General features: G+C 51.6%; 1 protein-coding gene across 1 annotated transcript; it reads left to right on the top strand.

Moving 5' to 3' along the window:
* The first annotated feature begins 2,624 nt into the window (after window positions 1–2,624).
* On the top strand, window positions 2,625–13,918 carry Nptx2 (neuronal pentraxin 2). The gene is made up of 5 exons (XM_047533853.1): window positions 2,625–3,209; window positions 4,825–5,041; window positions 9,629–9,873; window positions 11,554–11,733; window positions 12,613–13,918. Exons 1-5 carry the CDS (start codon window positions 2,781–2,783, stop codon window positions 12,838–12,840), a joined length of 1,299 nt encoding a protein of 432 aa, XP_047389809.1. The 5' UTR covers window positions 2,625–2,780; the 3' UTR covers window positions 12,841–13,918.
* The last annotated feature ends 4,586 nt before the right edge of the window (window positions 13,919–18,504 follow it).

Below are 18,504 nucleotides of genomic sequence, written 5' to 3'. Positions count from 1 at the left end.
GGTGGTTACTATGCTGCAGCATCAGTTACACTAAGAGATTAGGTGGCGCTGATTCACTGCTGCAGATCTGCACGACTTTTCAAGTGGAGGCAAATCTGTGGGCCCTGGTCTCTGCCACTCACACAGCCATTCTCATGGGTAGCATGAGTCACACATGCGGGATGGCACAGGTAGATAAAGTGGCTGTGCAGTGAGGGAATAAGGATAAGCATCCATGTTGTCGAGAGCAGGTTTCAACCACATCTATGTCATCTGCTTGTGTGAAGGTTTTCCTGCTGTAGTACACAACCGGCCTGCCTTTCCAGACTCACCATTGGCTACAGGTGGTTCATAACCCAGAGAAAACGAGGTTCTGAAATGGTTGTCCTGAACTACCAAGCCCTTGAAAAGAGCCAGAAAGGCCATTAGAGTCTAGCTTAATTCCCTTTTCTTATATGCAAGGAAACTGAAGTCCAGAGAGGAGAAATGGCTTGCCCACAACCACTTAGCTAGTGACAGTTGGTATTAGGACTCGAACTCCTCATTCCTAAACCAGCAGATTTTGCACTGCATCAGGAAGACAAAATAAACCCTAAATAGCATATACCCTGCTAACTAAATCCTCTAATTATACTGCCTCCAGAGAAAATAACATCTCCAGTGCCTGGGTCTTTCCATCTGGGCTTTGGCAATTTCACTGATCGCTTCTACTGGAATCTCTCTTAAGAAATTTAAGAGTAATTATTTTGGGATATATGCTATTTTTATGTCTTCTTGTACACTGCCTTCTTTGTTCAGGAGGAAATTAGAATTCTAGAAATACACACAGTTTTACTTAATTATTAAAAGAACAAGGCTCTATCCAAGTAGTTGCAAATATGAATTATTAGTCTGTGTCAAGAAGGGAGCTATGGAGCAATATAGGAACAATAATAATCTATTGTCACATCCAGTTAAGATCTACCTAGGTCTATGAGTAAAAGAATATCAAATCTATGAGTGAAAAATTGAAAAGTCACATCCTTATCTAGATAATTCTGAACATGTCTGGATTTGGTGCCTTATGGGTCATCTAAAATGTAACATTTCAAAAGTGCTTTGAAACCTCACTGCCTTCATTATTGCCATTTGTGTATATGTGGGTTTATTTGAACTCTCTAAGTTTTCAAGGAGATAAAGTAAGGATTTAGGAACAATGAGTCTACTCAAGGTCATATATTCAAGGTGAAACTGACACTTCTTGATAATGCAGACCAACAAAGATATTAGCCCATTACCCATCACCCCCCCCCATTTTCCACCCCATACCTTTCCCACTGTTGAATATTCTTACCTGAATCATTACTTCCATTGTCCTGTTTTGGATAGTGGGTAGACCAAGTTTCCTGTCTCTTAATTTTTATCCTTGAAGAGATTTTTCATGAATAGAACTTTTCTTATAATTTAGCAACAATGTCCTTGAAAACCCCACAACTATTTACATAACAGAAACTATTGTTTGAAGTGCAAAGCAGGTCAGAATTTGGTTTCTAGAGATTAATCACTGCAGTCTATTTTATATTATCATAATAATTTCATTTATTTTGATACAATTTGTTTTCAGAATCAACCTCTGCTTCTGTGCACAAGTGACAAATCCATTTGTTTCTGGTAGAATGGATAATGTGATTAATGACCTTGCAACAGGATTTCTTTAAAAACATAGAGAAAAAAAATTAAAGATTTCCATTTTTAATGCACAGACCCAGCTCAGTCTGTAGCTGTGCCTCGAAATCGCTCTGAACTTGTTTGTAAGTCATCCATAAGATTTTGAAACAAATTTGCTCCTCCCTTTTGGGGGGCTTCTGTACATTATCTGTTCTCTCCAAGAAGCAGGGCAGTGGTCTCAAATTGGGAAAGTGGACACTGCCTCCCCCTTCCCCATTTACAAGGACCGGGCGGGCACTGTTTTACGACGTGGCGCCCTCGTGATGACTCCATCCTGATGGTTCTCAAGCTCAGATCTTGCTGAGTAAGGTCACTGCCTAGAACTAGGCTGCCGCTGGACAAGCACAGGAGAGCTCCTGGGTGGCCTCGTGACTCTGGCCCCCTTGTTTGCGCGGCGTCCCATCCGTCCAGCCGGCACTTGGTGCCCGATCCTGGCACCTGCGGATTGAGAATTCCCTCGAGTCTGCGGGGCTGGAGGAGGAGGACGCACGCCCGGGCGGGCGGCCGGGCTCCTCCTCTGGAAGCGGGACACCGCCCCCCCGGGCTTCCCGCGCCGCGCCGGAAGCCCGCAGCCACCGTGGGCGCCGGGGGCTCCCGGCTTCTTCTCAGCCCGCGAGGCCAGCGTCCTCGGGCGGGCCCAAGGGACGCCTGGGCACTGCGGGCCGCCGCGCCCCAGGTCACCATGGTCATTTGGACCTCAGTGCTCCCTTCCCGGGGGCCCCGGACGCCGCACTAGCGCCTGGGGCTCCGGCCCACGCTCCCTCCCCGGCGCCCCGCGCGCGGTGAGAAGCGCCCCCGCCCCGCCCCTCCGTGTGACGCGCAACCGGCCGGGCCAATCAGAGCCCGCGGCGCGCGCCCCACGCGCCAGTCCCCCGCCCCCCAGCTTAAGAAAGGGCGCGCGGGCCGGGCCCGGCCAGAGCGCCGCGCCGGGCGGAGAGCGCAGTAGTGCGACGGCAGGTGGCGCGGGTCCCGCGGCCCACACGGCCCCTCGAGCGTACCGCTTGGACGCACCCAGCGGCGAAGGCGCCTCCTGCCGCGCGCCCCGACGGCGCCCGTCCGCCTGTAGATGCTGAGGTGAGCGGGGCAGCGGAAAGATGCTGGCGCTTCTGGCTGCCGTTGTGGCGCTCGCTTTGACCGCCGCCGGGGCCCAGGACAGCCCGGTGCCCGGCAGCCGCTTCGTGTGCACCGCGCTGCCACCGGAGGCGGCGCGCTCCGGCTGCCCACTGCCCGCGATGCCCATGCAGGGCGGCGCGCTGAGCCCCGAAGAGGAGCTGCGGGCCGCTGTGCTGCAACTGCGTGAGACCGTCGTGCAGCAGAAGGAGACCTTGGGTGCGCAGCGCGAGGCCATCCGTGAGCTCACGGGCAAGCTGGCACGCTGCGAGGGACTGGCGGGCGGCAAGGCACGGGGCACGGCGGCCACCGGCAAGGACACCATGGGCGACCTGCCGAGGGACCCTGGCCACGTCGTGGAGCAGCTCAGCCGCTCGCTGCAGACCCTCAAGGACCGCCTGGAGAGTCTTGAGGTAGCGGCGTGCGCGGGGGTGGGGACTTAGGGGGTGACGCCCTGGGGTCGTGGGATGGAGGTTATGCTGGAGATCGGGTATGTGGTCCTGTCTGGTGTGCGCTCATCCTTGGGGCGAACTGAGTTTAGGGGCTTAGGAGGAGGCTCTCGGTCCTGCTCTGAACCTTCCTTGGCGTCGCACCCCTTCCTCCCGCCCACCCCCATCTCCTTGTTGGAAAGAGCTGAAATCTCCCCACTTTGCGCTTCTGGTCCCACTGAGTCACCGTGAACTTCCTAAGATCCTAGCTAGCTAACCTCGACCACCAAGACTGGAGCGAAATAACCAGGACCTGATAACCTCTTAACTCTCCCTGCAAAATCCAAATCTCCTCGAGCCCCGGGCATGCTCCCGCTGGCTGTGAGGCTGCATCCGGAGGTCAACTGCCCTGGGCATCTGCTGTTTGCTTTTATAAATCAGGTCGAACTGAACAAGAGAAAAGGTGGGCAGGGACTCGGGAAGAGAGTGCAGGGGGGTCATTAGAGCAAATATCTTAACTTCAAAGATGCCTCTGCCTACTAAGTTGGACCATTTTAAGGTGCCCTTCCGGATAGCTTTGGGGGAAGGGGACATTATTCCCTTCTCTTCTTGAAAGACGTGTGCAGTTCAGAACTTTGAGAGAGAAATCATCAATTAATTTTTCTTTACACTCTTCTTAAGAAGTGTGGACATATCTGTTAATAGCGTTCATCAACATACCTATTAGCAAAACTAGGTTTAAAATTACAGGTGGTAATTATTGCTAAATTATTGGAGGGTTTCTTTTGGCATGACAGCTAAATACAGTATTTCCAGCATCTGTACCTCCCATTAGTCATTATGATTACTAACAGCTAACATTTCTTGAGTACTAAATATAAGTCAGGCATATTACTTAATTTTAACCCTTGCAATGAATGACATGAGGCAGTTCTATTTTCTGCAGTTTACCGTTTAGAGCACTTGGACGTAGGAAGGGGTAAAGAACTTGCCAAGGGCTCTTGGCTAAGGCAGCAGCACGCTGCTTCCAGAGCCAGCACGATGGCAGAGGAATAGGAGAAATAGGAAGTGAAGATTTAGAAACAGCATTTTAAAAAAAGATTTCTGGAATTTAGAATAGTAATATTTTATGTCTGTTATTTTCCAGAAATATCTCTGCAAGCATAGTTATTTACCTTTGTATTGCTCCAAAACTTGGGGGCTGTTTTCATTTCTAGAAGCAAGCTCACTAGCTTTGAGTACCATTGCTTAACTCTGTCAAAGAAAATCCTCTTTGTTTTGGTCTTTATCTGACATAGAATAGTGGTTAATTTTTTTACTTTTTATTAAGAGGAGAAAAGCAGCTTTGAGAGGGGAAAATGGGATTTGCAAGTTTTAAATATACTGCAGCAAAGTAATTCTTGTCTGACTTTGAAATCTTTTCCTTAAAAAAAAAAAAGCATCATTGAAATGCTCCCTTTTGAGCCACTGGCATGATTTATTGCTGAGTTTTGGAAGCTTCTCCTTGTGTGGTCTGGCCATTGGGCTTACATGTCACAATTTCTATTCAACTGGCCTGAACAGCTCTCCCTCTTGTCCCCCCTCCCTTGGCAACTAAAAGCTCCAGCTCCGCATGAACGGGTCAAATGCTGGGCTGCCCAACGACTTTCGAGAGGTGCTACAGCTACGGCTCGGAGAGCTGGAGAGGCAGCTGCTGCGCAAGGTGGCAGAGCTGGAGGACGAGAAATCCCTGCTCCACAATGAGACCTCCGCGCACCGGCAGAAGACAGAGAGCACCCTGAACGCACTGCTGCAGAGAGTGGCGGAGCTGGAGCGAGGTGCGTGCTGTGCTTGTTTTGTCTGGGAGTGGCCTGATGTCCATCACTTGTGGTCAGACCTCAGAGTTCAGTTTATGGCCAGCAATGACATGGAGGTGTTCTCGGACGTTTCTATAAGTAAAGCAGGTGTGACAGTGGTCATCTCAGGAATTAGTTCCCACTCCCACTGGCATTACCCCTGGGGAAGTGAATGAACTGGGGACCCGCTCAGGTAAACAACCTGATCTCTGCCCTTCTGCCTCATGGGCATTTCAGTCTCTTCTTAACTAATTGTTGCAGCAAATTCTGGTATCTTTCTCTTCCCTGTTCACACTATGGTGGGGAAATTTCTCCCACAGGAGACCAAGGGAGGAATCAAGGACCCTAGATAATTCAGATTGTACTAACAACTCCCAGTTTGCTGGGCGGCGTGGGTGTGAAGTTTTGGGTTTGCCGACAGTGGGTGCAGCATAATAATCTTCTCAGATGCACTAACATGGCAAAGGCAATTTTTAATTACTCAGTTTCATGAATTGATAGAAGTTCAACAGCAGAATTCCAGAGACTCTGTAATGATATTGGCTGAGGAGGGCCAGATGGAGAAGGGGGTGGGGTCCTGTCATCCCACAAGCCACTTCTTCTTTACCCTTTTCCTGTTCTCTTTCCCCAGAGAAGTCTATCCTTTCTTCTCTGAAAGGGTGTGTGCTTGACTTGGACTCTTGAGTTTCTAAGACAGTCTTCTCTCTGCCTCACCTCTGCTTCTGGTTGAGGCCAGGAGGCTCCTTAGGTCTCAGAGCCTTCCCTGAAGGCAGAGTAGCTGAGGCCTTTCCACCAGGCAGGAGGGGAGAGCAGCATCTGGCCACAGCCAGAGTGGATCCCTTGACCCACTCTCAGCCATAGTGGATCCTTGGGACATTCAGGGCCATGGCATGACACACTGCAGTTTAGTATCTTAGTATCTTAGCTGTGGAATCAGAGCAGGGCTCTGCTGGAAACCTTGAGGGCTGTGTAGCTCTCTTGGCACGGTGGTCAAGTTGCCACGAGGAGACGTGTTGATAGCAGTGCAGAGTCAGAGTGGAGCAGTGGCAGATGGTGCTGAGTGCTTCACCCTGGAGATTGATTTCTGTTGTACCCATTTTACAGATGAGAAGCATCTCACTTCTCAGCCAGACAAATATCCTTTGGGTAAAGGGGACCAAAGAGGCCTGGGCTACACACATGAGGGGCAACAGTGACACGAACCTGCACCTTCCTCTTGTCTGTTCCCTGACCTCTTACTTGTGTTTCACTTGCTTACTCCAGTCCCCTTCATCGTAGCTTTGACCACCTAGAGCTGCCACTTGGATACTCCCTCCCATCTGCAGCCTGCCAGTTCACAGCCAGAGGAAGGAGTCAGGACTCAGGCCCAACTTTCTTGATTCCGGTCATCCATAGTTCTTACTGAAAGTCCTCAGAGCTTATCTGACCCACAAGGGATGCTTGGTGACATAGGAGCCAAGCCCCAGGTGGCCATGCTTGCCAAGGACTGGCTCAAGAGAGGCAGCTCAGCTTTTATGGTCTGCTGCCCTTTGACCCCACTGTGGAAACTCTTGGAATCTTCCTTGTGCTCTGCCAACTTAGTTTTTGGAGGAGTCTTTAAGGAAAGTGACCATTTGCCAACCAGTTTATATTCTGTCCTTTTTGTGACCACCGTAAAGGGATAAGTGACCACAGTGTGCCATGAGTAGACTATACACTAAGTCCCCCACATTGTCCAGCTGAGCCCAGAGGAGGCGGATTTCAGCCGTGCAGAAAGTGGGGGCTTTGGAGCTCTCTGGCCAGAGGTCCGTGATCCCACACCTATTCTGGGCCAGGTACTTGGCTGTGGGCTTCGCACTCTGTCCTCTCTAGGCCCTGTAGCCACCTGTGGCAGGTACTAGTTACAGATGGGGGACTGACGTGAAAGAGCACAATGACGCCCACATGCACTGCAGAGCTGGGGTGGAGGTCGGTGGTGGTCCCAGAAGAGGACTGAAGGTCCGGGCCCTGCTGGGCAAGAGGCTCCCTGGAGCTTAGCAGGCAGCCCCCATCCCCTGCGGTGCATGCTCGTGCTACCCGGGTCCCCAGGATGCCCATGTTTCCTTGTTGCAAGACCTGATTATTTGCAAGGGCCTCAGAGTCTGGACCAGCTGGCCGGGCGCAGCTCAGCCTTGTGTTGAAATCAGTGTTGGCACTGAGAAGACCAGAGCCTCCTGCTTCTAGCCCCAGGCTGCCCGCCCCCCTCCTTAGACTTGTCTGCCACCTGCAGTTTCTGATTTATTGGTCAGGCCTTTTAATTCCTTAATTGCTTTTAACTAAGTTTCCTCTGAACCTCCAAGCTATTTTATTCAAATAGAGCACCAGCTTTCAGGGTATAAGCCCACTCCTCTGCCCCTTGGCTCTCCTAACTCTAATTAAACCTATCTGTTGTCACCAGGCTAACGATATTACCGACACTGACTCTTATTAAATTGGCAAGCCTGTCCACCTGCAAGCATAGCAGCCATTTCTCTTTATTAGATAATGATGCCTTCATTAAGAACATGGCCATTTGCCACTTGAAGATTAAGTGCTGGTGGCTACATATAGTGGAAAGAGGGACTTCTGGTCCCTACTTGGTCATTCACTAGCTGTGTGACCTTGTGTAAGTCACCTCACTTCTCTGAGCCTCGGCACCTCAACTGTGCAGTCTACAAAATCGGGGAATGGGGACTTTTGTTCTGTCTCTGATTTTGTTTGGCCTAAAGAGGACCCAGCCCCTCAGCTTCCTGAGGTGCCCTGGTCTTTCCAGCTTGTGACAGGTGTTCAGCAGTGCCACAGCCTGCGTTGAGGGGGTGCTGTACCGCAGCAGGTCAGGGCAAGGCAGGGAGACGGCAGGCTTGAACAGACGCTGGCTGGGAAGCCCTGCTCCACAGAGGCTGGGAGGGTGGTGCTGGGCCCTGTTGCTGTCCTGGGCAGAGGCCCTCCTCAGTTGGCCATGCACTGTGGCACCAAAGGGCTTCTTACATGTATCACTTACTCTAATGGAAATGGAGCCAGCGGGGAGGGCTGTGGTGGAGAAAGGCCATCTGACCGTCTGGCGCCTCGTGGGTGCTACTGAATGCGTGCTGAATGATATCTGGGCTCCTTCACTGGCAGGCTCCGCTCCCCAAGTACGAGGAGAGCTTTCACCATGACAGCTCCCAGAGTCGAGGGTTTTCTGCAGACCTTGGAAAGTGTGACGGCGGGGACTACTGTTGTGAAATTCATTTTGAGTTTAGACCAAGACTGCACTGAAAGTCACTTAAGTCTACTTGAGACTTTACGGTCCAGGATTTTAGAAGTGCCCTGTACCCGGGGGTGGCCAGGGGACCTGGGAGGTTTTTACCAGTCCCAGAAAGGTCTGCAAGCGGGAGGCTCTGGCCGGGTGTGTTCGCCTGAGTGAGGGGCTCTTCTGCCTCCCACGGGTTCCCTACCACAGGGAATGGTCAAGAAGCGCAGTCCTCTCTAGGGAGGAAAGGCGCATCGGGAGCAAAGGCGTTCACCGCAGGGATTCAGACCGGCAGCCATTTCTGAGTGAAGTGGGCATGTCAAGACCCGCAGCCCCACTCCTTGCCCTAGTGGTGGTAATTATTTAGTGTGGCAAGTGACATCCACAGAGAGTTTGTTAAGTGTCCAGTTCCTGTGAGACTTCCTTCCTGTCAGCACAAGTCCCCTTGGGTTCTGGACCCTGTCCTTGGTGGAGAAACCAGGGAAAGATCTGAGGAAATGAGGTGACGCTAAGGAAGGGTTTTCTGGAAACCTCCCTCATGCCTGTATGAATGAGGACATTAACCTGACTTGTCTCTACCTCCTTCCTGAAGACAGAAGGTATGTCTGTGAAAATAGTATCAAACCGGGCTCCTTGGCGCACACCTGTGCTCTCAGCGGCATGGGAGGCTGAGGCAGGAGGATTGCAAGTTCAAGGCCAACCTGGGCGAGGTAGCAAGACCCTGCTGGGGAAAAAATAAAATGAAAAGAGCTGGGGATGTAGCTCCATGGTAAAGCACCCCTGGGTTCAGTAGCCAATACCATAAATAAGTAGACTGATAGATTGTTCAGAAAATAGGAAATATTACCAGAAGGGATCTGAGTTTTTCCCTTTTGGATTTAAATAGGCCTCTTCTCCTGTCCCAAAAGACAAGCCAAATTCTCTACCACGTCCAGTGCGTTGCTCACAGGAGAGTCCTTCCCGCTTTCCTGGGCCTGCCTGGGCCTTGAACTAGCTGGTACCTTTGGTGTCCTCGTTGGTGGCAGACCTTTCCATGCCCTGGTCTCTTCGAGGTCACCGTCCTGTACCTGCCACCTCAGCCACTCCCCTCATAGCTGAAATCACTGCCTGATTTCCCTCTTCACCGGCTACTGGGTCCAAGTCTGTCTTCCCCACCCCTCCCTGAGGGCAAGTGCTGTCTCTCTGGCTGCTGGACGTTGTTAGCACTTGGAACAGTGGCCCGCATGTGACAGGCACCTGGTCATTCTAGGGACTGCCTGTGTGGGGTCCAGGTGACACTCCTTCACCCAGGCTGGAAGAGTGTGGCCTAAACTTGCTGCGGCCTCTCTTCTCTCCACCAGGCAACAGTGCATTTAAGTCACCAGATGCGTTCAAAGTGTCCCTTCCTCTCCGCACAAACTACCTGTATGGCAAGATCAAGAAGACGCTGCCCGAGCTGTATGCCTTCACCATCTGCCTGTGGCTGCGGTCCAGCGCCTCGCCGGGCATCGGCACCCCGTTCTCCTACGCTGTGCCTGGGCAGGCCAATGAGATCGTGCTGATAGAGTGGGGTAACAACCCCATCGAGCTGCTCATCAACGACAAGGTAGGCCCGCTCACACGCCCGCGCCCCGCCAGGCAGCAGATCTGGGTGTTGAGGGGCGGGGGCGCCTGGAGGGAAGTCAGCACCTGGCCGGCCTTCAGCACACCGTCCAGACCCCGCCAGCCGCACTCACCTTCATCCACAGAGCAAGGGCCACTGGCATGCATCGCAGGGCTGTCCTCACTGTGGGGGCGGCTTTGCACTGAGGGGTGGCAGTCAGACAGGGAGTAGGGGCAGCTGCAGCTGGTGGTGATCCAAGCTGTGCGTCTGCCAAGAGGCAGCAGAGGGTCCAGGCCCCAAGGGAGTGGGAGGAGCAGAGAACAGACCTCAGCACGCCCCCTGGGCAGCCTGAGCTGTCCCCCAGGTGTGCTGGCTGAGCGTGTGCAAGTCTGAGTGTGATGGATTCTCATGGGCTTGTCTTTTTGAGAGGTCAGGCTTATTGAGATACAATTTTCATTCAGTGAAATTTATACTTTTTTAAAGTACATTTCAGCCAGTTTTGATAAATGCATTGTGTGACCATAACCACAAAAACATACATATGATATATATCAACATTGTGTGTGTACATGTATATAAAACAGCATGTGTGTTTATATAGAATGGTGTCATCACCCCCAAATTTCCTCATTTGCCTTCATAGTCAGCTCTTGCCCCAGCCCACGGCAACTGCCGATCTGTCCTCTGGACCTATGGTCTTGCCTTTTCCAAAGCAAATGCCCCTTTTTAATAGGCATTGAGAAATGAGGTCTCCTTGAAAGATGGGTTCTAGGACCACTGGCACCTGCCAGTAGCCCCAGCTCCACACTTTCCTTCCAAAGTCATACTCAACAAAAAAGCATCCTCTTCCTCCTGGCTGCATTTGGGCATTTGAATGGCTGTTAACTCCCTGGCTGCCGAAGCCACTCCCCAGACCGGAGGGGGGAGGTGGCCAGATCCCTCGCTCTGTGGTCATCACTGAGCTGCCCCCGTGGAGTTTGTTTAAGTTGGAAGTCTGTGGAGCGGCCTGCTGGGCTCCTAGCAGAAGCCACTTCCCTGAGCCAAGGATTAATTGTTCTAAATAACACCCCAGGACACTGGCAGGCCTGAGAGCCTTGTTTTCCTCTCTATTTAGACCTCTTGTAAACATCTAATTCCTGGGAGGGAGGCTTCAGGTTGCTAGGAGACCAGCAGTAACAACAGGGCGGTCCACAGCCATGCCTTCTATGGTGTTTGCAAGCTGAAGGAGCCTGTGCACGCCCCGCAACCCCCCATGCACACGCCAGAGGCTTCCAGCCCTCTGCACGAGCAGGACTGCGGGACAGGACAGCAGGACGAGGCATGCACAGATCCCTGAGTGCTGCCTGGGAGATTGGGGACTCTCCCTGTTCTGATTGTTTTCCCAACTTGGCCCACTGGGGCCCTGACTCCCTTTGGCTCCGTGAGGAGAGCTCAGGGCCAGCATGGGAAGGTGGGTCCTCAGCCAAGCCAAGGTGTCCCCTTCACAGCCAGAGGCTTGTGCCGAGGCTGCCCTCTGCCTCCGAGAGTGTCACACACAGATGGAGCCAGGCTGTCACCACCTGCTGGGGAGTCCAGCAGGGACCCAGGGGACGGGAGAAGCAGAGATAGCAGGGCTGCCAGGTTCCTGCTATCACCCGCCCTGGGGGAGTCCCTGCAGTCCTCGCCCTGTGTCGCCTCCCACAGGTTGCACAGCTGCCCTTATTTGTCAGCGATGGCAAGTGGCACCACATCTGCATCACCTGGACCACGCGGGACGGCATGTGGGAGGCTTTCCAGGATGGAGAGAAGCTTGGCACTGGGGAGAACCTGGCCCCCTGGCACCCCATCAAGCCAGGGGGTGTGCTGATCCTTGGGCAGGAGCAGGTGGGTGCCTCCCCGGATGCCGCAAGGTGGGGCTGCCAGTCCAGCAGCACAAGGCTCCCTGCCCGCTGCCCCTACCAGCTGTCTACCCCACAGAACTGGCCACTGTGGCCTGGTAGCCTGATGGTCAGTGAGGTCCCTGGCAGCATGGCCTTTGCTTGTTGGGGGCTCAGGACAGGTACAGGGACATGGCCAGCACTAGCAGGGACCAGGTTGGTGAGGTGAGTTTCGACACAGGGGCAGGAGTGTTCCTGTGGTCACAGTGTATCTTGGGATTCAGGGTCCAGCTTCGTCCTGGGGTGGAGGGGCATCTTCCGGTGTCCCACAGACCTCTGGGCATTTGACCTTGGCTGGCACAGGATGCTGAAGCTGGACTCCAGGAGCTCCTTGCTCAGGGCCCCTGGGAAATGCCTGCGGAACTCAGCCTGCCAGGGATGTGGGAGGAGAGAGGGAGACCTGCGTCTGGGTGAGGGGAGCAGAGACCGGGCAGACGGGAGTCACCCTGCCCTGCAGGTCACCTGGGCTGAAGGTGCCAGGCGGAAAGCAGGGGAAGGGTCTCCAGGCCCTGTGTGGGCGTGGGGTCTGGACCCCTTGTCCCACCTCCCGCCTCAGTTCCTCCACTACTTCTCCCCTGGGAGGGACCGGGTGTTGGGAGACCCAGCCCCCATCCTAGCTTCAGGCAAGTGTCTCCCCTTCTGGCCTCACTTTTCCCCTAGATCAAAGGGGTACTTTGAGGGAAGCTGCCTTCCAGGCCTGACATGCCCCGGAGCCCAGGAACCGAGTCTGTGGTCAAGTGTGACTGGGGGGGGTGTGGGGAGGCTTCAGCCCACGGCTCCCTGGGGAAGGAGCAGCCTGACGTGGGTGTCCTCGTCCCTTTCCCAGGACACCGTGGGGGGCAGGTTCGATGCCACGCAGGCGTTCGTGGGGGAGCTGAGCCAGTTCAACATCTGGGACCGCGTCCTCCGCCCTCAAGAGATCGTCAACATCGCCAACTGCTCCACCAACATGCCCGGCAACATCGTCCCCTGGGTGGACAACAACGTGGACGTATTTGGAGGGGCTTCCAAGTGGCCTGTGGAGACCTGCGAGGAACGTCTCCTGGACTTGTAGCCACCTTCTCCTGTCCAGGAGGGGACCAGGCTGGCCCTGGGGGGTTCAGGGCCGGTTACTCCCCAGCCTAACTGTAAACCCCCGCCCTGGTGGGCAGGACCCAAAACCCACTCCTGGGGATTTCTAAGACTGAGACTGAGTGGCAGCATTTGTCACTAGCTTGTTTGTTCCTTCCCAAGACCTGGTTTTCTGGGGTAGTGCCCGAATCCCCTGGAAGCAGCCCTGAGCGACACCTGGGCAGAGAGCTGATTCCTGCCAGGGTGAAGTCCGCAAGCCCCTGTCCAGAACCCCAATAAGTGCTGGCACAGCCCAGCCCTGCCCACCCCTGGGATCCCCGGTGTCCCTGTTGTCTGTTCCCTTTACTAGCTGTGCAGCCACCCCCCACCCCAACGGTGTGTCCCTTGTGTGGCGTGCACCCTGCCGACAGCGACCCCTGTGCAGAGGGGCTCTCCCTGCGGCCTGTGCACTGAGTCTCTGAGGAAGCCTCAGGCCCGAGGCGAAGCCTGCCTTCCCCAGGCAGAGGGGGCGTCCCTGGCTCCAGAAGGGAGAAGGGTGGTGACAGCTGACCCTCCCCCTCTGCCTCCTCTTCCTCAAACCCCCGCTTTGACTGAATCATCTCTGACTGAATCATCGCTAGGTGGCTTGGAAAGGCCTCTCTTCTCATCTGGTGCCAAAGTTCATTTGCAGCTTTTACAACCATCCCGAGTGGTTTGGGGGACTTATTTTTTCCCAGCAGCAGAGAACAGCCATGAGGAGGCCCCCACTCCTGGTGTTCCGCCCCCGTGAGGCGCGTGCTTGTTCTAATCCGCGTTGTTCCCTGTCCCGACTGTTGCCCCTGAATTTTTAGGAAAATGGATGTCATTTGATATTTGCTTAGTGACTCCAGGCTGCTTAACACATTGTAACTTATTTTAAAGAGAAAGTGATTAAGTGGGGAAATTTACAAAGCTAAATATTATATATTTTATTTTTCATACCTGTTTGAAGTGTGGATCTGTGGAAATTCCATTCGTAGGACCAAGTGGACATGCCCATCCTGACATTGTACGCCACGAGAACTCTTAGTGGTGGAATCTTGATTAAAGTGCACTGGAAGATCTTTGGGCTGTTCTCCCTGTCTGGGCCGAGGCAGGAGGGTGGGCTTGGCGCCTCCTGGCAGAAGTGCAGCTGCTGTGGTTTGCCAGGGCCTCCCCGTGGGCACGCGGCCTGAGCCGGGAGACTCGGGAGGCTGAGGAGGCCTGGAGGAGGGTGTGTCCAGCTGTGTTCCCTCCCCCTGAGCACCAGGCTGTGGACGCCCAGCAGGCTCTGGGGCCCCCAGTTGTCACTCTCTTCTCAACCCAGGGATCGAGCTCAGCACGAGGACCCTGAGCTGCCTCCAGGTGTCCTGCTCGCCACCTAATCTGTGCAGGTGCTGCACAGATCTATTTAGCATCCCATTTAATCCATTTAGCATCTCCTTTAATTCATTTAACAAACCCCTGAAAGGCTACCCCTGGCAGGTGAATTCACAGAACAATTAAAGCGGCAATTGGCATCTGCAGCCAGTGAAGGGTAGAGCCTGGGTCACAGCCAGTGTGACTCTGAAGGTCCTGTCCCTTCCACCCACTGCTCCCACTCACCTCTGCCTTCTGCTCTTCAGCTCTGAGGAACCTGACTCCACAGCTTCCACCCAGAGCCCTTCCGTGTTCCCACCTGGCCCTGATATAGACACTGATAGTGTCCCCACCTCTGTCACTGTGCCATTTTTGTCTTTTCTTTTTTTAGCACTGGGGATGGAACCCAGGGCCTTGCCCATGCCAGGCAAATGCTGTACGCCTGAGCTATATCCCCAGCTCTCCATTTTATATCTAGCAACCTCAGAATCTGTCTTGGTTTGTCCCCACCTAAGAGTCTAATCCAGGGGCCACCTGACAAGATGTGCTTGATACCAAGGCTCAATGGGAAAAGCAACCTCTGAAGACAAGGCCAGGGGTCCTCCAAGGTCCCTGGAGTCTTCTTCTGGGTTGTGAATTATGATCTCAGGAACTAAACACCCTTCGTGTTGGGTAGAGGTCTTTGGACCCCACCATGCTGAGGCCACATGGAGAACAGTTTATTACAAATCCCCTTGATGAAAACTCCCAGGCGGCCCTGGAAGGGGGACAAGAGGTTTCCTCATTTTGTGCACACGCCAGGTGCCGAGCTGACCCATCCCTTCCTTTGGCATTGCCTCCTGCAAGAGCAGACCTTTGGAACCCCTGCCGATTTAGGTAACTTCCTCCGTGCAACTGGGGAGCTTCAAGCCCAGAGCATGGGACCAAAATGCTCCTTGCTGACCTGACCTGAAGACAAGAGGACCCACCTCTCCTCCTGACTGCATGCTGGTCCTCGTCTGCGATGGTTGACCTGCCTGGACAAACAAATGAGCCATTCATTCAATCCAGTGAGCCCGTTAGGCCTGGAGCCCCCATCTAAAGGAGACCCCTGGCCTCAGTTTCCCTACCGAGGCCCTTACCCTTAGCTTGAGGCCAGAAAACACCTCATTAGTGACCTGGGTTCTCCAATAAGGGTGGAGTAGAGAGTGTCCTGGATGATAGAATATTCTGGTTGAGTAAGGATTGCCATGGAAACTGTAGCTGAATGATCAATGATTAATGAATTGAAAAGTGATAAAACGCAGCTGAAACAAAGACAGCTGGGGACCAGGTCTCTGCCAAAGGAGGAGGTAGGTTGGGAACCTTCATAGCCTCCAGGGGCTCCATACAGCTTTCACTATATGGAAGGTCTTGGAAATAAAGGACATCTCCCTGTTGGGCACAGATATTACCATTATTCTGTCAACGAGTATTTTATTTTATTATTGGGGTACTGGGGATTTAACTCAGGGGCAATTTACCCCTGAGCTTTATTCCCAGCCCTTTTAATATTTTTCATTTTGAGACAGGGTCCCGCTAAGTTGCTTAGGACCTTGCTAAATTGCTGAGGTTGGCCTCGAACTTTCAATCCTCCTGTCTCAGCCTCCCGAGTCACTGGGATTAAAGGCATGTACTACTGCGCCTGGCTCAACAAGAATTTTAGGTGCTACTGTGTACTTTGGTCACTCTTCTAGGCTCTAGTAGTCTAGTAGTAAGATAATCAAATTATTTTAAGTGCAGATTGGTTCCAGTGGGACTGTATCTGTAGATAAGAGGCAAATATATAAATAAGAAAAACACAGGTGAGGAGATAGGGTGTAACAGGGGAACCACTTCCTTGGGTCACAGTTAGGCTAGAATTTGATTGAACAGAGGGAGCCAAACTGGGCAGAGAAACAGCAGTGTGAAGATCCTAGACTAGGCTGAGCTTGGATGTTCAAGAGAAGAAGTAGCCAAGGTGACCACATGGACTGGGGCAGGGAGGAGTGACAAAAGGGATGGAAAGGAAGCAGGACCAGAGTTCAGATCTCACTCAAAGTGCAGTGGGAAGCCCTGAGGTTGTGAGCAGAGGAGAGCAGTGATTAATCAGTAACTTCAGAACACGTCTTTTCCTGGTAGATGGAGAATAAACTGGAGAGGGTTGTAGGGAGCCTAGTGAGGAGTTGTAGTTCCCAGGCCAGGTGAGGGGCGAGGAAGGTGTGGGTTGGGGCAGTTCAGAGGAGATGGGAAGAAATGAAAGGATTTAGGATGTCCTTGGAGTTAGGAGTTGCCAAGAATTGCTGATTATCCAAGATTTGGAAGAGGGAAATCAAATATGAGATTTTACAAAGCTTAAGAAACTCCAAGTAGGATAAACTCAGAGATCCACACCTAGGAACATCATAATCAAACTGTCAAAAATCAAAGACAGGAAATCTTGAAAGCAGCAAGAGAGAAGAGACTCGTCACGTTCAGGAGATCCTTAATAAGATTTACAGCTGAGTTCTCATCAAGATCTATGGAAACCAGAAGGCAGAGCGATGACATATTCAAAGTGCTGAAGGAAAAAACAAAATTATCACCCATGAAATCTTTATCTGGCAAAACTACCTTGCAAAAAATAAAGGCAAAATTAAGACATTTCTAAATAAATGAAAAACTGACGATTTAACACTAGCAGACCTGCCCTGCAAGAAATCCTAGAGGTAGTCCTTCAGGCGGGGATGAAAGGACACCAGACAGTAACTCAAACTTACATGAAGAAATACAGACCACGGGTAACTGGAACTAGACAGGAAATCACAAAAGACAGTGTATATATGTAATCTGGGTGCCGTAGCTCTTTTTTCTATTTGATTTAAAAGACAACTGCATAAGGCATAATTATAAATTTGTATTGATGGATATAAATATATGAAGGCACAATTTGATAATAACAGAGCAAGAGAGTGGGGAGAAAGCAGAGCTATGTAAAAGCATTATTTTTTGGTATTATTATAATTAAGTTGGTATTAATCTGAACTAGATTGTTATAAATTAAGTTGTTAATTGTAGCACATAGGCAACCATGAGGAAAATAATGCAAAAGAATGTAAAAAGAAACCGCAAGGAAATTAAAATACTACACCACAAAATATCCATTTAATATAAAGCGGAGGAATAAAGGAATAAAAAAAGCACACAGCAAATGGCAAACATAACTGTTTTAGTTGCTTTTTTCATTGCTGAGACCCAAAAGACCTGACAAGAACATAGAGGACGAAATTTTTATTTTGACTCATGGTTTCAAAGGTCTCGGTCCACAGATGGCTGACTCCATAGCTCTGGGCCCAAGGTGAGGCAGAACAATATGGCAGAAGGGCATGGTAGAGGAGGGTCGTTCAGGACATGGTAATAAGGAAGCAGAGAGAGTAAGCTCCACACATCAGGGACAAAAGATAAACTCCAAAGGCACACCCCCACGTACTTCCTCTGGCCACACCCTATCCACCTACAGTTACCAACCAGTTAAACCACATCGGTGGATTAATCCACCGATGAGGTTTCAACTCATAATCTAGTCCTCTCACCACCTCCTCTGAACCTTCTTGCATTGTTTCACACATGATTTTTGGGGAGACACCTCCTATCTAAGCCATATCACCTACTTTATCAGTAACTACTTTAAATGTCTCTTAAATGCTCCAATTAAAAGGCAGAGTTTGAAAGAATGGATTTAAAAATTGATCCAACTATATATCATCCACACATGATGCACTCTGGATTCAATGATACCAACAGGTCGAACATACAAGAAAAGGAAAAGATATGTCCCACAGAGAGCTGAATGACTAGGCTAATAACAAACAAGATGGACTTTAGACAAAAATCATTCTGACATTGCAGATGCTGAGAAGGACAATGACTGTCTGTTGACTGTGTTGGGGACAGAGTGACTTCAATTTGCCACATAATTTTTAGGAACTTCTTAAGGCTGCAAGACCTTACGCTGAAGTGATAGCCCATCACTTTTCTGCGAGCTCCATTATGTATGAGTGTTGGACGATTCCCCTTGGAGCAGGATGTCCTTGGTGTGATGTCTACCCATGCTCCTGGCAACATTGGAAGTCTGCAAGGATTACGTGGGATGGTGAAGTTCTTGAAGTACCCTGTGGGTAGCCAGGTAAAGGTGTATTGTGTCCCTTCCAGGTAAAGGCAATCTCCAGACGATCGGACGTCAAGACATGCACTGAACATACGAGCCAAATGTACAATAGCAAACTTCACCAGGTGCCAATGGAATGGAGTGATT

Source organism: Sciurus carolinensis, chromosome 18, assembly GCF_902686445.1.
Source record: "Sciurus carolinensis chromosome 18, mSciCar1.2, whole genome shotgun sequence".
NCBI lineage: Eukaryota > Metazoa > Chordata > Mammalia > Rodentia > Sciuridae > Sciurus > Sciurus carolinensis.
This window is presented reverse-complemented; position numbering and strand designations above follow the sequence as displayed.

Excerpts from the sequence above, each read along its gene's own strand:
- Nptx2 (XM_047533853.1), top strand. The coding sequence starts at position 2,781 with ATGCTGGCGCTTCTGGCTGCCGTTGTGGCGCTCGCTTTGACCGCCGCC. Across the intron at positions 5,042-9,628 it reads AGTGGCGGAGCTGGAGCGAG|GCAACAGTGCATTTAAGTCA; the intron begins GTGCGTGCTGTG and ends TCTCTCCACCAG. Across the intron at positions 11,734-12,612 it reads TGATCCTTGGGCAGGAGCAG|GACACCGTGGGGGGCAGGTT; the intron begins GTGGGTGCCTCC and ends TCCCTTTCCCAG.